Genomic DNA, 16,566 nt, shown 5'->3' with positions numbered 1-16,566 from the left:
CTTATTACATCTGCAAAACAAATTTGCATACTATAGTTTTAATGGAGCTTTATATCCCTGATTTGCCTGTTCCCTCAAAGCTGCTGTGTGCACCCTGATAAGCTGGTAGAAGAGATAATCTGATCATTAATGTGTGTTTTGGACAATGGTGTTTAGTCAACCTACACAACTGTGAATATTTCATGATGTGTCTATTAATCATAATAATTTAGAGCTGCACCTGGCAGCAGGAGGCAGTTATACCACAGCATCAACTTGTGTCTGGCAGAATTACTCCCTGGTCACTCCAACAAACATGCACCTTCTTGATACCTTTGAACGAGCAACATGTGCCTTTCTAGGAGGTTTGTCAGATTGCTTTAAATGCCAACCAACTGTTACAGTAATGCAACAATGGACAGCTACACATCTGAAATGTGTCCTTTGTAGTTATTATGACTGAAATGATCACATGTAATGCAGACACAGACCTTAACTTAAGCATGTCTCAGCTGCTTGTAGGAGGCACAGTATAAATTGAATTGGCTGTGGGGTATTAAGTACTTAAATCAAAGTCTGTGGATCAAAGGTACACTTGAAGAGAATTGTGTGAGTGTGAGAATTGTCTTTGTGCACAAACCTTACCTGGGCAGGGATATTTATTTTATTTGGTTGGCATCATTTCCTTGGCATTTGGACGACCTTATTCTGGGCTGCCCTTTAAACCTGCTTCACCTTTGACCACATGTCCTGTTCTGTTCTGTTCTTTTCTGTCAATGAGCCATCTATCTATGCTGGGTTCTGAGCCTGATGACGGGCTTTGCATTCAGCTGCCAGTGAGTGAGTGAATGAGTTAGTGAGTGAGTGAGTGAGTGAGTGAGTGAGTGAGTGAGTTGCAGTGTGTTTGTCTGTCTGCTTCCACATTAGATGTTGTGCATCCAACAGTCTCTAAGCTCATTACAGTAATCAGGTTAAAGAGAGGGGAACTGGGGAGCGCTTGGCCTGCAGCATGTTTCCTCTGGACTTTCCCAGTGAGAAGGAGAACCTCTCACACAGACTCCGGCTGCGCCACTGGGACCCGGCCCTGCAGACGCCCGCTCCTAATGATCGGCTCCTGCTGCTTCTGTTTGTATGAAACCCACACTGGAGTATTCAACTGCATCCATGCTGTCATAATGACCAGCTTGTAATTGTAAAAGCCCTTTTGATATGCAGCCATTCCTTTCCTGATCCATTTATTGCAGTTCACATTCACACATTTAGTAACTAGAAATGCTTTCTGCATTTCACTGTTTTTATCACAGAAGAAGCACAAAGGAAGAAGTACGGATGAAAAACCAATGAGTCTTTCCTTTTTAGTTTATTTCTACAAGACTGCAGAAAAAGCACAGTGAAACTGCTTAAAGAGCGACTGTGTTTACAAATGTAGCATGACTGTGTATGGGAGAGGTCTCTGGTTGCGTTTGTTGCTTTCAGTTTTGTAGCTTATATTTTACTGAGTCACAAAAGCTGTGATTCAGCAGTAATTATAGTGCCTGTCTTGCATAATGCCCCTCCTGTTTGTGCCTTGGTTTTATTTACTATTTTTCATTTGTAGAATATCTCCTGAAATCCTTGGAAACTTGAAGCTCAGTCTAGCCTCATGAGATACTCCAGAGCAAGTTTAGTAGTGACAGCTTTAAACACAGTGTGTAACCAATGAAGAAACTTCAATGACCATCTTAAGAACCACTAATGAAAGTCAGAGCCTTTTATCGTTTTTTGGCAAACAGCACTAAATAGAAAAAGGCCCCATTTTCTTTCTTGGGAGCTGACAGAAGCCACCTAACCTGGGAGTTGCCCACAGACCAGGGTTGCCATGGTAACCAGCAGATGTGGAGCATGAAATGATGAGTCCTTAACTAAGCATAGCAGCATCCCTTATGCTCCATTCCATATCATGCGGCTCCTCTATCTCAGTATGGGTCCAGCTGCAAGAAGTGTCCAGAGGTTTAGCGCTGTGCTTCCCATCGGTCCCCTCGGCTCTGAGCTGGAAGTGAGCGCAAAAAGAATTTCAAGTAGCCAGCGTGGTTCTCGTCAGTTGACCCGGTTTCCCAATATGCTAAGGATATCGGAGCAGAGTGTGGGTGGGTGGTTAGTTGACCAGATGTTTATGAGGCAGATTTAAGACAGACATGTTTGTGTCTAGTAATCAGGAACACTTGGGCGTAGTTTAGGGGTGGAAAGGGGGATGTAGTTTGTGTCCCTGTTATAGTTTATCTCTCTTTGTGCAATATTATATGTTTCACATGTCCTAACCAGATTGTTGTCACTGTAATTGCTAAATTCTGTCATTTTTTCATGTACTTGACACCAGGAATTATACTTACTTACTTCAGAAAATATTTATTTTATATTCATCTGTACATCTTTTAAAAATGCAAGAATAACACAGTTGTCTACAATTATGCTCCTATGGCAAATGTAGATGGATGTATTTATGTTTCTTTCAACTTGTTCTCCTCCTTTTTCAATATTTGAAAGATGCTCACCACTTTGGAGAGCCAGAAAAACTATCTTGTTATAATATTTGGATGTCTTTGAAACATTCTTCAAAAAAGACTTCCAATTTGTGGGCCGGCCTCCTGCGCAAAGCCTCTGCTTGAAGAACTTCCTGAAGTGTACAGTGTTTGTCTGAGGGAAAGTTGTTGTATACGCCTTCTCTAGCCAATTTAAACATTTGTCTCTCCAGTGCTTTTAGTTCTTGCTGAGAGAAAAACAAAGCTGCGAGGAGACACACAATGATACAGCGCGTGGAATGTACTCCCAAGTTGACTGAATAATGGGCTTTTTCGTTTGCTTTGGCCTCACACAGTTTGGTTTCAGCTTTTATTGTTCGCCTTAGATGTTGACCAATCATCCATCATTTTGGGAGCTGTTTGGTTAATTGCATGGAGGGAAAGGGTTCTGGCTTAAGTGCTTTCCCTGTACATTCTGTGTCTGCCTGTCTTTTCACACGTACGTCTTCTTCACTACACTGTGGGGATCAATGCGGTGGTAGATGATAAAACAGACAGTTTTCATTGTCAGTGCAGATCTCCACACAAAATGTTACATTATGTTTCTCTGTAGCACCTTCAACAAAGCAGCTAAAATGAAGTGACACTTCCACATAAAGGTATTTTCATTTTTCAGTCACGCTCTATCAAAGTGAATCAAAGTCAACTCCTTCTGTATTTTTTTCTGCTGAACATTTCCATGTACTTATGACAAGCTAGCTGAGAGGCCCCCTGGATGAAACTGGGTTTCTATAGTCATGTACACAGATAAAGCAGCCTTTAACATTGTCAAAATATCTCTCTTTGACCTTGTCTGCTTGACATTTAAAGGGCTGGCTTTAGCTGAAATCCTGAAATCACTGCAGAGTGTACCCTACATCCAGATGACCCTGGAAGCAGTTGCAGCCGTGGACCTGGGGGCAGAGTAGATGTGGCTGCTGTTGCTGCTGTCTGGCCTTATATGTCCAGGAAAAGGTGGGCAAAGCAGCAGCCATGGCAACTGTGGGCAGAGTTGCTGATCTGGAAACAATGGGCCAACAACATGGCCTCTCCCTGAACCTTGTCTCATGCAACAATGTGGTTTCACTTACTATTAACAGGGGATTTAATTTTTTACAGAGGCCACTCTTATGCAGTTGTACATGTAAGTGTTGCCTTTTCTAAGGCTCCACTAAGCTCAATAAGGGTGTGGATAATAACACAAGACAATGTGCAGGAGAAAGTAATAGGAACTGCACTTCAAGATTAAACTGATACGTCTGCTTATGGTGTTCTTAGTTAAATGTTTGGTTTTGCTTAAACAGCCAGAACAGTGAATCTCCGCCATTGTGTGTCAGGTTTCTTTCTTTACAGCATGCCAGAGGATATAAAATGCTGAGTCCCTCTGTGTATCACACTTTGGAAAGAAGCCAGTATATGTTCCGTTCCACTGCTCTTGATACTGTAATCAGCAGGCAAGTGGTAGTAGGCAGTCGGCCGCTGAAGTATGAGAGAGAGGCTCAGTGCTGGGGAGGCAGCGCAGAGCTGAGATTGGAGTTGGCTGATTTATAGGACATGACAGTTCCAACAGAATAAACTGATTGTGGGAGCCAGAGGTGTGGTGTCTAAAGCCGTTTTTCATGTGAACTCAGGACAATGTCAGGAGAATCAGGTCCAGTCACAGTCACACGTGTAGCACGCGACTCACAACTCCATGTCAAGAGTTCTCATTTACTCCACAGTAAATTCTAAACAGTTTGGTTTAGATGAGGGGGTGGCACCTGGGTAGAATGTGCAGGAGGGAGGACATGACATGGATTGCACCGCAATGGTGGAGGTGGTTCGTAATTTGGTTATAAACAACAGAATCTCTTGACATGCCTTGAATTTGTCTGATAATATTGGCATCCATACCAACAGAAGTTCCCGTATCAACACGCCCACTCACTCGCCGTGAATACTCTACTAGTATACTCACACATGGGCTAACTCAGAGATTGCATGTGCTTTGTACTAAGGAACCGGTATGGTAAACACTGTTTGATGTCCGATTTAACTGATTCAGACATTTGTCTCCCCCTCCAACTAATGTCTAGATAATTTCAGTTTTGCAATGCATGTGTGAGGGGCTTAATACTTCTGCTCACAGCCCACGGTAGGATGATCAATGACCAATTTTAATATTTAATTCAATGAAGCCCGTTTGATTTGTGTGTATGTGTGTTGTACCGATTGTACTGTATTTAGTTGTGCTACAATCTCAGGCATTAACTCCCACATGATTTGTTATACAGATTGTGTTCATTTTTCACGTTTCGTCAGACTCTGTTGTATAAGAAAGTGCTGTGTTTTCATAAAGAGAGGCGGCATTAGTTTGATTTTGTTGCATGGTGCAGGGAGCTAGATCCACGTTGAGATGCTCAGAGCAGCGTTGGCATCTTAACTGTGACCTTCTGTAATTCTGATGCAATGGTTTCATGAGCCAGGTCCATTTTGTAGTTACATATTCTTGCTTTAATTACTGTGGAGTCTTTTCTGGACACTCCTTTATCTCCCCATGGCATTTGATAAAGTGACATTTTAATTACGTCATACTGTATCGCTGGCGATGTGACGTTGTGTCGTGTCGTAGAGAGGAGGAACAGAAGTCTTATTACTGTTAAGTATACCCATTGGTTTGAGTGACATAGCTGAAAGAATGAAAAGAACACTCTCTGATTAGGTTTGAATTCAGAAACAATCACTACTGCCGCTCAATGGTAAATTAGGATTTTGTGGTTGTCTATGTAATACTAATAAAATACTGATTATTCATGGATTGGTTAAGATTGTTAAGGAATGAAAAAGAGTCAGACTCACTTTAAAAGATGGATAGGAGGATAATTTATGGAAAAATACAAGCCGTAGAAATGCAAGTGTCTTCATCACAAATGGTGTCATCACCTCTGTGAATGCACACAGCAGAATGTGCAGTCACCACACTTCATCATATCATCACTTGTGACTTGTGCGATCCGGCCCTATGCACAAAGGAGCTGATTACACTTCACTGATTGCACACCGATCGCATCTCAGATGACAGGCGAACGTGTGCTTTCAGGTCAGTTTGTCATTTGCCAAACAACACGCATGACTGTAGGTACAAAATGCATCTGAGAGGAGGAAGAGAGGGCTGAATAAATCATGCCAAAACACTCAATCACCTCAGAGCTGTTCTTTTGTTTGACAAAGATGATGTGAATGACAACCCATTCTGCCTGCAGACATTGACATGCCCATACTGGGGATTCTGGTACACCAGCCCATAAGGTTCAAATGTACATGCAGCTCATGCCCCAGAGTGCATGCTTCACAGTTGGTGTGAGAACTGACAGTAGTATTTCTTAGCATCAACTCAAAATGCAAATGTGTATTTGTTGAGCTGGAAAACGTGACATGTAGTGACACGAATAGTAAAACCAAGATGAAGTGCATGCTGTGTATTAAATGCAAGGTATTTTATAGGTTACTTAACAAAAGTTTGAAATCTCTTGCATTTTTGCTGGTATGAATTATATTCTAGATGTAATTGTGGGGAATAAATGCCTTCCACCTTGAACGCACTGTATGCTGAGATCAAACCAGCCGTATGGTATGCAGTGAACAGTGTGTAATAGGCAGACCTGTGTGGATTGAGTGTTTAAAGCTACTTGACAAGCAGCTGTTCAGTATTTTATTCTCATAGTCGTCTTAAATACAGCATATGTCGTCCTAAAACTTACATATTTTCTGTGGTGTGAGATAAATATGGAAATATTGAAAAATAAATAAATAAATTTGACTGTTTTTAAAGAAATACAGTTTATATATGCTGTATATGTTTTTTTTAATTGAACCTTTATTTAACCAGAAAAGGTCTCATTGAGTTACAGTAACTCTTACCCCAGGGAGTCCTGGCCAAGATATAGAATACAAGGTTAAGCCATATTTTTTAGCAAACATTTCATTTGACATTTCATTTTCCAAAACACTGAATTCTTGATTGCAAACATGCTCCCTGTTTTATATCATTACATCACTTCGTCACGCATACAGTTTTCAGTCTAAAACCAGATGGGCTAGTGGACGAGAGGCAGCACACTGTAAATGCTCTAAAATAGATTTATGGTTAAAATGTGGTTGATAATGATGATGAAATCATTCTGGGCTGAGTCATTTGTTGCTTCGGGCTGATCTCCAGCCATTATAAAAATATTTGGGCACCATTTGTTTAAGACACCAGAAACCACTCAGATGCCAGGTCAACTGATGGGTGGAGCGCCCCTCCTCTAGTAGCTGTTTCTGTCTCCATCTGTTGTGAAGCACATTCTTCACATCTCTAAATGAGGGATGGTACAGATTGAATAAATGTGTTGTGAGACAGTTTGGGACTCTCAACCAATTATATCTCAATGGTAATGTGACCGAGCCAAGCATATTCAATACCCACTCTTATAATTTCTTAATTTACTGAAGGATTTGCCATCTAATCTTATTACAATTTAAGAATTAATAGAATGTCTTTAATCTTCCGGCATACTGGTGTAGGTATTAGTGAATGGCATGGTCTTTAACGATTTGGAAGAAGCAGCTACATTTACTGCACTGCCTCTGCTCTGGATCCGTTTGAACCAGTGCTGCTGGGGGACGCTCTACTTCGCTGGATATTTTTAGTGTAAGAGGAGCTGCCTTCTCCCTCCCCGCGACAAGGGCAAGATTCATAATTTCTGTCAGCATCCATACCCTCAAATTGCATTACAGCAGAGTGTGTCGCCCAGGAGCAAAACCTATAGTCCAAAGGCTGGGTCTAAGCGGCAAGGTCCACTTCAGATGCAACTGAAAAAATATGTCGGTATGTCAATTGGGTTTAATGCCTTTTTTTTTTTAATCTGGATCGACAACCACTGCTTGACTAAGGCTCTATTATATGAAATAATACCATACTAGCCGCTTATAATATGACAGCTTGTTCATACTAATTCTGGTGAACTTTAAATAGCAAGGGTCACTTCTGCTTCATAATGCCGTCCAGTGTTTGCTGTGTTCTGCTGGAGCATTGATTAATTCATTTATGAAACGTACGGAGGAAGTGATAAGGCTGGAGGCGAGGGCCGTTGACTTATTAATTATCTGAATTGTATTCAGGTAGACTCCAGATTCAGTGGGTTTGTGCAAGGAAATGAGCACAAGGACATCATGATAAAGAGAAGAATATATTCTCTCTCTGAGAATCACTCTGGCATAAAAAAGTAGACATTTGGAAATGTAACAGAGGGCATGGTTAATTTTATAGCTGGAAAAAAGATGTGAATAAGCAGTACTATAATAAATGTCTTTTTACACCCTCCACACCTTGTAAAAGAACCGCTTGCTCCATCCATCATACTTTTGGCAGCTTACGGATATTTGACTTTGCATCAGTGTACCATAATCATATTCTCCTCATGTTATTAATGTGGTGAAAGCAAGCTGACAGAATTATGTCTCTGTGGCCCCATGTTGCTACTTAGATTACAGCCCTGAGCTATTAAATAGATGTATAATAATTTACTGTGCGTTAGTTGTAAATCAAGTATGCCTCACGCTCATATTAAAGATGTATTTATGGTGATTAATTAATGCCTACCTTTTGTGATGATGCAACGTGGTCAAAACAATAGCCTAGCAGTTATTACATTTAAACAGAGCTTTCAAAAGTGGTGGAGATAACACACCTGACCTTGACACAGTTGAGCAGAAATGTCGTTCCTGGGTTGCAGGAATATTAGGTTTGTATGCACAGATGATGAAAACAACAACCCCTGGTTTGCTGTTATGTGACCCACTACTGTCTGTGTTCCAGGAAAACGTAATGGTCTCCAGAGACCTACTATGGTTCTGCATGAAACTGACCTTGCTTTCAATCAGACAGGGATAAAAGGCTGATGTTGTGCTCACTGTTGGTGCAGGACGTAAAGAGGAGAGAAACAGGAGTTGTGATGTGGAGCGGTTTAGCCAGTTCGCATTTTCTCAGTGCACACACACTTTAATCTTGCTGTTCTCAACAGTCCTGAGAACTGCTGAGGTTGGAATTACTCTTAGCCCTTCCATTCGATGCCATTGACATGCTACATGCTTAATTTAAACAATAATAATAGTCCACTAGGCTGGAGATAATATGCTGTAGTAAATGGCAATTCAGGGCATTTGTGAGGCTAGTGAAGGCAGCTGACGCAGTACTTTCCTGCTGCTTCACTGGCTATTTTATTTGAGCTTTGGGGTTATTATTTTCAATTGCATCACTGCTTGTTAAAATCTAATTGTCATCCTGTACAATAATTGTGCTTGCTTCAGAGTCGCCATACCGATATACCTTTTACCCCAGAGTGGCTGTTTGTGTAAGTAAGCCAAGAAATGTTTGCATCTGCATCTCTATTTCTGTTTCCGCTCCCAATTGCTGATAAAGCAGAACGAGTATACAAAGCTTTCTTTACCAGGGAATCATTACAGCTCCTCCCTTGATCTCAGTGTAATGGGCTGACCTTGAAAATCCTATGGCAATGTGGGGGGATGGCTTACATTTTGGTGCTTTAAGGATAATTTTTATATGCATTGTGGATTTGTTCTTTTTTTTTTTAACATTCTAATGGAACTCTACCTGCTTTATTTTTGATGTGTTTTCCTCTCATTAGTCTACAGGTCATTCCCACATTAATTAATGAGTAATGATCTCAAAGAACAATGCCAAGTGTTTACACTGTGTCCTCCTTCAGCTTTTCAGTTTGTATTTGAACATATCAAATTTCACAATATACAAAGCATGAATTGATTTATGGACGACAATACCCTGACATCATATGTAAATTGCAGGGGGAAATCTTGTGCAGTATGGGTGACACATGCAGTGCAGTAATTACCATATGATTTTTTCTCCACACATGTTCAAAGCAGCTTTAAGAGCGTTTATGCTCTGCACAGTTGGAAATCATAGCTCCAAGTATCTCAGGTGTATCTCTTTAAGAAGAACAATTGATTGTAGCCTTTGTTGTACTCTGAATGTCCTACAGCTTCGCACTGCACGAGAAAACACAGACGTTTTGCTCTGTTATCGATCAGATAAAAACCACAAACTTGAAGCACCCCTACAGCATTGTATGTGTGTGTGTTGTCTTTTAAGGAATGTTATTTATTGTCATCCACACCCTCTTATGCTCTCGAGGGTCATTCTGCTTAGAATATTTTGTTCTATTAGAAGCATTTGGAAGACTGGTCCAAACAAGCTGCTCAGTGGACCAACACTGTTTAAGTAACCTCCTTGGTTGTTGTGTGACAGACTGGTGCAATGATCGCAGCAGTTGTTGCTCTCAGGCTCTGCACTGCTGCTGGTATTACAGTCAGTCATTAGAGCTGTATCCTCTCCAGATGGCTCCTGCCTTCCCTGGTCTCTATTGAATTGTCCATGTTAAAACTCCCCAGCAAGCTGCTCTTTGGCCATTTTCAAGTCTTAATATTTGCAGTAGTGGCAGCTAATTCAAAGCAGGATTTTTTTCTGATGGATTACAGATTGTCACAGGAGATAGTGTTTTGAAATTACCTTTTTTTAGGTCTACCTAGTGATCTGTAAAAGGTAATAAGACTCAACAGAGAGTCACATAAGTGAGTTGTTTCTCATTGCTCCTCAATCAGACGTGGATCCATCCATGCTTAGAAGCATAGCTAATGAGGAGCAGGATGCATTGGCGTGTTTGCACGAGGATCGTAGTGAATAATGTGCTCTCACACTACTATAAGCTGAGGGATTATCATTATCCTCCTGGGTTTCATCATGTGGTTTCTGCAGTGCTTACTCTCTGAAGTGACTGATGCTACTAACAACAGACACTGAAGTTACTGTTGCTTTAGCAGTAGACCGACAGTAATCTTCAGCAAATACTCATCATCAGAGGTAACATTTGCTTTTTGGCAGAGATCGACCTTGTTTGACAAAAATTCCCAAAAAATACAAACATTTTATCTATTTAATCAATGTTTTTTGTGTGTGGGTGGCTGTTATCTGAGTGAGTGTGTCTACATTGTCAGTGCATATGTGCCCATTTGGCCTGTCGTGTTGTCAGCCTGGGGTCTGAAGCTGCTTGTCTTGAAGGAAGTATCTGTGGAAGAACCAGATGACAAAAACTCGGTGGGGTTTCTCTGCCAGCCTGTATAGATGAGAGCTCATGCAGTGCCATTACCCCTTCGTCTTTGTGCTTGTCTTCCACTTATATGGAGAAAAACTCTGGGAGGAGAGAGGGTCTGTTGGACAGGAACCCATGGTTGTGATAGAGTCACAGTGACAGGTGGGCTCATTCACAACTCCATCATTATAGAAAGTCTACTTCTCAGAATGTATCTGCTCTGGTTCAAAAGGGGCCTGTGGATGAGCTGTGAATCCTGAACACACAAAAAAAACCATTTTGAATTGATTTGAGAATATTTGAGTTGTGAAGTGTGAAGAGTTGTCATTTATTAATAAAATTTGTGAATTGTAATACGGTAAGGCTTCAATGATTAGTTAACAAATCCAATCAACTACTCTCCATCCATCCATCTTCAACCGCTTGTTCCTGTCGGGGTCGCGGGGGGGCTTGAGCCGATCCCAGCTGACATTGGGCGTGAGGCAGGGTACACCCTGGACAGGACGCCAGTCTATCACAGGGCACATAGAGACAAACAGAGACAGACAACCATTCACACTCACCTACGGTCAATTTAGAGTCATCAATTAACCTAACTCCTGCATGCACGGGGAGAACATGCAAACTCGTGATAATCAATTAATTTTCATTAAAGTTGTACTCCATAAGAATTGTGATATGTTGTTTCTGAGTCTGTTCTTTCAGAGCCCTCCATCTTGTCACGTTCACGGTCACTATGTGTGTCTTTGTGTAAACTTTATTGAAACACATTCACCTCTCTACTTCCAGTCCTTCCCTTATACGTTACCCTCTTAAATCCATACACACACATACTATTACACTTCTCCCCTTACTACAATCCTGACTCAGAAGTTGAGGTTCCTGATTTCCGATTACAAGTGAACGCAGCATAACTGTTAATGACAATCTAGGCTGACAGGACAAGACAACCACTGTCAGCAGCTGGAGCCGTATTTACAGATATTGTACAGTCACAGATATTGGAATACCCAGCAAAAAAGCAAGTAGAAGTTTCATTAGTAAGCCATATGATCATTCAACATTTTTTGACAGATAGGAACTTAAAAGACAATTAAATTAATACAACTTTAAGCAGAAAGGCCAAAAATCCATTTCTTCCAGTTTCTCAACTGTGAATATTTGCTGGTTTTGCTAGTCTTCTGTGTCTATTATATAAATGTAAAGTCCTTGTGTTTGAGACCATGGGTTGAACAAAACAAGTAATTTGAGTATGTTTTATGGACCAAACGATGGACCAATTAATGGATAAAATAGTCACCAGATGACTGATAACTATAATAATTAGTGGCTGCCATAGAATATAGTAACGTCAGTACTTGGGGATTTGAATGTAGGCTGGTAAACCCACATCTCCAGAAGAGGTGGGTTGGCTGTGCATGTATCACAGACTAATTTGTGTTCACCAAAAAGGTAATGACTATATTTTATGTCTATAATGTGGTTTAGAATGAAGCAGAGAGCCTTCAGAGTATAGCTGTCCCTATTTATCATGCCCATCCCCGTCCCTGTTGAATCCAAGGTCAAGGAGGAGGAGAAATGTGCTGCAGCATCAGTTTCCTTTTTTGCACACATGAATCTCAGAATACCTGAATTGATTCACCGTAATTGCAGTATGTCACAAAACACCCACTGATTCATCTCACAGTGAAATCTGCTTCTTGGGGAGAGTGTGAGCCAGTAGAAGGGCAAATAATGATGCTGCGGTGTAATGTCATTTTCTGTGTTTTGACTCGGCTCCTGTTATTGCTTACGATTAGAGAGATTTGCACTCATTTTCCTTTTTCTGCGGAAAGGTTATGTCGCTTGCCTTGGTTCAGATCATTCTACACACAAAGCAATCAGGCAGAAGCTCCCCATGCACTTAACCCTTCAATATACTTAAATCTGCAAAGAGCAGGAAAGAATGAGGAGCTGCAGAGGCAAGGGTACAGCATAACACTCATTCAATTTCCCAGGTAAAAATGTCCCCAAGGAGATTATCGTGATGATGTGTTCTGTGCTTTGTGGTTGTGTTTTGCATCTGAGACTTCCTCTTCACACCTGAGAGGACATATTAATAATGGCTTGTTTATATCAACTGTTTGTGATATTATCCAACTGTGTGTCTTTACACACAGCATCCCTTGCATAATGTTTGTGCCTCTGTATTTTTCAGGTGTGTAGGTCGGTGAGGCCATTATACTACCAACCAAGATGGTGGCTTTGTCACTAAAGATCTGTGTACGCCAGTGCAATGTGGTGAAGACGATGCAGTTTGAACCGTCCACACCTGTATATGACGCCTGCAGGATCATCAGAGAGAGAGTCCCAGAAGCCCAGACAGGACAAGGTTGGATGACTCAGAAAATGTAATTTACATAATCTAAATCTATAGGCATCTACATTTGCATGCTCAGTTTCACTTTGTGTTTCAGCGTCAGATTATGGCCTCTTCCTGTCTGACGATGATCCCAGGAAAGGAATCTGGCTCGAGTCTGGAAGAACCCTGGATTACTACATGTTGCGAAATGGAGTAAGATTAAGTCATATAGTTTGGGGTAGAGAAGTGTCAATGTCACTTATCGTCTCTTAAAGGGATTTACAATTTCTCAAGGGGCCTTATGCCTTACTGACTGCAGTTGTTGCTGCCGAGAATGATCTGCAAGCTTGGGGATTTCATTGTGCTTCCTCTCCGGTTTTATTAGGATGTTTTGGAGTATAAGAAGAAACAACGGCCGCAAAAGATCAAAATGCTGGACGGCGCGGTTAAAACCATCATGGTGGATGACTCAAAAACAGTTGGAGAGCTGCTTGTCACCATATGCAGCAGAATAGGTAAGTGATAGTCTCCAAGTACTGCTAATATGAAGCTATCGTCCGATGCTTGAATTATTCATCCCCTGTTATATTTTTAGTCATACGCCGACTTCTGAGTTGCATAATGTTACTGTCTTATTACATGCTATTGAATTCATATTTAAGCAGCAGTATATTTGAGCATTCCTGTATGCTCGATAAAGTCCTAATCACTTTTTGTTCAGAGCATGATGATTTATCAAGTTCAAACAAACAAGCTTGTCTAATAAATGCTGAAGTGTTTTTCCTAAAGCCCAGACCGTGCCATCCTTGTCTGTCACAGGGGCGTTCCCTAAGCTGTATATTTCAGTTATAATGGACTGCCATCATGCTCAATTGGGTGAGGAGGAGAGGGATGTGTGCCTGGCAGATAGCTTTATTGGAAAATGTGTTTAGAGTAGGTCTTTCTGCTTGGCTTCTTCTCCTCCTCAGCTCCCATTTTAGCTTGCAAGCTCTGTACCAGCTTCCCTTCCCTTGTATTTCAAAGCAGAGAGAAAGTGATAAAAAAGGAGAGAGCTAGAGAATTGCAGAGGCGCTTTCTATATCATAGCACTGCTTATTGTGCCGGTTTGAGGCATCTCCTACTCCTGAGAATCCCCCAGCTAACTTGCGCTTTTTTTCAGGAATCACCAACTATGAGGAGTACTCCCTCATTCAAGAGGTGACGGAGGACAAGAAGGAGGATGGAATGGGGACGCTCAAGAAAGACAGAACGCTGCTGCTAAGAGACGAGAGAAAGATGGAAAAGCTCAAAGCCAAACTCCACACAGATGATGACTGTGAGTGCAAGCTCTCAAAAGCCTCAAGAAGTGTTGTTAAAATCTTGATGGCTTTTTCGCCCATTTCTTATTTTTACATTATTGAATCTGACTCAACACCATCATGTGGACGTGTGCTTTATCGCTCAAGTTTAATTTATTGCATAGACATATCGGAGTTTAATGGAATTACCACTGTTATCTTTTGCCCAGAGGACACCAATTAAATTTGAAACATGGGAATATATATATATATATATAAATCAACTTCCAACTTCAGCTGACAACTAGCTTTCGTCTCAGCAGAACATAATGCAGATGACACTGTCCAAGATTTTCACTTCCCTGTGATTAATCTGGTTGATTGTCTGTCTAAGCTAATCTTTCTCACATTTTCAAACTGCCTGGTTAGTTTAACCATTAGTATCCTCCTATAGTAACATATTTGTAAAGTGAATGTCTATTCATTTGGTAACAGATGCGTGTGGTAACAGATAGTGTGTATTGATTGTGCAGTGAACTGGCTGGACCACAGCAGGACGTTCAGAGAGCAGGGTGTGGAGGAAAGTGAGACCCTGCTGCTGAGGCGCAAGTTCTTCTATTCAGACCAGAATGTGGACTCGCGGGACCCTGTCCAGCTAAACCTGCTCTATGTTCAGGTAAAACAGTTACACACACCTTTATGCTGATGCAGCAAAAAAAAAAAACGAAAAAGAGAGAGGATGACTTACTGTACGCCCACATGTTTTGTTGTAACAGCTCAACTTCAAAAATGGGGCCCAAACAGCCTAGCATATGAATTAGGCCCTGATCTGTGTTGCCAGCCAGGTGTTCAGGGCGCTCCTGCAAAAATGCTAAGTGCATAGAGCGGAAAAACATGAGGCACTCAGCAATGCGAAAGTAGCGGGCAAAAGGCTTCACTATCATCGAAAATAATAACAAAAAGCTGTCCAGAGCTGCTAAAAACGCCCTCTGTCTGATCAGGGCCTTACAGGGCCTTTTTTTGGGAGAAGAGCGTTGTTTTCATGAGACATTATAATTAGGCTCAATAACTATAATATATAACTATAATGCACTATAACTAGGCTCAGATGGGGCCACAGACAGGCTTGACTTGTTTCTTGGATCATACCATACAGCAGCAAAAATATAAATTCTTGAAGGCAACACTTTAGTCCAGGTAGAAAAGCTGCACTTTGTCTGATTGCAGCAGAACAAGCTGTAAACACAAGATAGACTTATTATCAACAATCTGTGGCACCCCTTTCACATTACTGATACTCACAATACTGATCCATTTTTGATATAAAAATATTGATTAGTATAGCTTTAAGTTCCTCTGTGATTGCCACCATCACGTCACTCGTTTTTTACTTGTATGTAGCTCTCCATTGAAGCCCACGTCATCTCCACACATACATGTAGTTATCAGCAGTATTGCTTTTTGTTTTGCCCATTGTTGGGTTCTAACCTTGAGATGGCCAGATGTTTCAATGTTGCTGGATTGTTGTTGCCACTCCTTCCTCCCACTCTTTGTGTTTCAGCAAGCTCAGTAACATTTACCTTGAGACTTAGAAAATTTTGAGTAGACTGTACAATGCATGATAGATTATGACGTGATTGAATGAATGCACAACTCAATGGGATCGCATTGGTTTTTGCTTCAACTTTGAAAAAATACATAAGGCTACAGTTTTGGAAAGATTATCTACTAAACTGTACAGTTTCCTAAAAAAGATGCATATCCTAATAAGCTTTTTCATTTAAGTACCTGAATTAACACTATTTTGTATCAGGTTATTCTAACTCTTCAACTCACATACTTCAATATTCAAACTCCATGTTTTCTATAGCTCCACTATTCCTTCAAATAGAAATATTATAGATGTCTTGTGCATTTCACCCAAAACGGTCTCCAAGACGGTCTGTTCTTGGAGACTTTATCTCCACTGCAACTTCAAAGGCTCTTTGGCTTTTAACAATGACTGACTGCAAAGCACAAGTTTGTACTGACTAACAAACCGTTGATTCATTGCGGCTGAAGAGGTTATATCTGTAATAGTATAATAGTTATTCACGATGCTTAGAGTTGTCAGAGGCAGAAAGTCAGGTTAGTATCTAAACACTTCCTGTTGTTTGTAGATTTGTCTAACATGCAGCACATAAATGGTCAGAAAGAGATATAGTTTGGCTTTTTGGAATTACGTCTGGATAAGGTTTCGCGCGTGCATGTGCGTGTGCGTGTGTGTGTGTGTACCAGTTTTG

General features: G+C 41.0%; 1 protein-coding gene across 1 annotated transcript in view; it reads left to right on the top strand.

The window, feature by feature from the left end:
* tln2b (talin 2b) overlaps window positions 1-16,566 on the top strand; it is a gene marked incomplete at its 3' end in the record, with an annotated part of 77,197 nt that overhangs the window by 18,791 nt on the left and 41,840 nt on the right. The window contains exons 2-6 of the mRNA XM_083916184.1: window positions 12,864-13,037; window positions 13,123-13,220; window positions 13,393-13,522; window positions 14,167-14,322; window positions 14,818-14,960. Coding sequence (XP_083772310.1) covers window positions 12,902-13,037; window positions 13,123-13,220; window positions 13,393-13,522; window positions 14,167-14,322; window positions 14,818-14,960 — 663 coding nt within the window. The 5' untranslated portion in view covers window positions 12,864-12,901. The remainder of the gene's footprint in view (window positions 1-12,863; window positions 13,038-13,122; window positions 13,221-13,392; window positions 13,523-14,166; window positions 14,323-14,817; window positions 14,961-16,566) is intronic.

Source organism: Echiichthys vipera (assembly GCF_963691815.1).
Source record: "Echiichthys vipera genome assembly, chromosome: 7".
NCBI classification, from domain to species: Eukaryota; Metazoa; Chordata; class Actinopteri; order Perciformes; family Trachinidae; genus Echiichthys; species Echiichthys vipera.
Note: the sequence above shows the minus strand (reverse complement) of the source record. Positions and strands in the feature narration are given on the sequence as shown.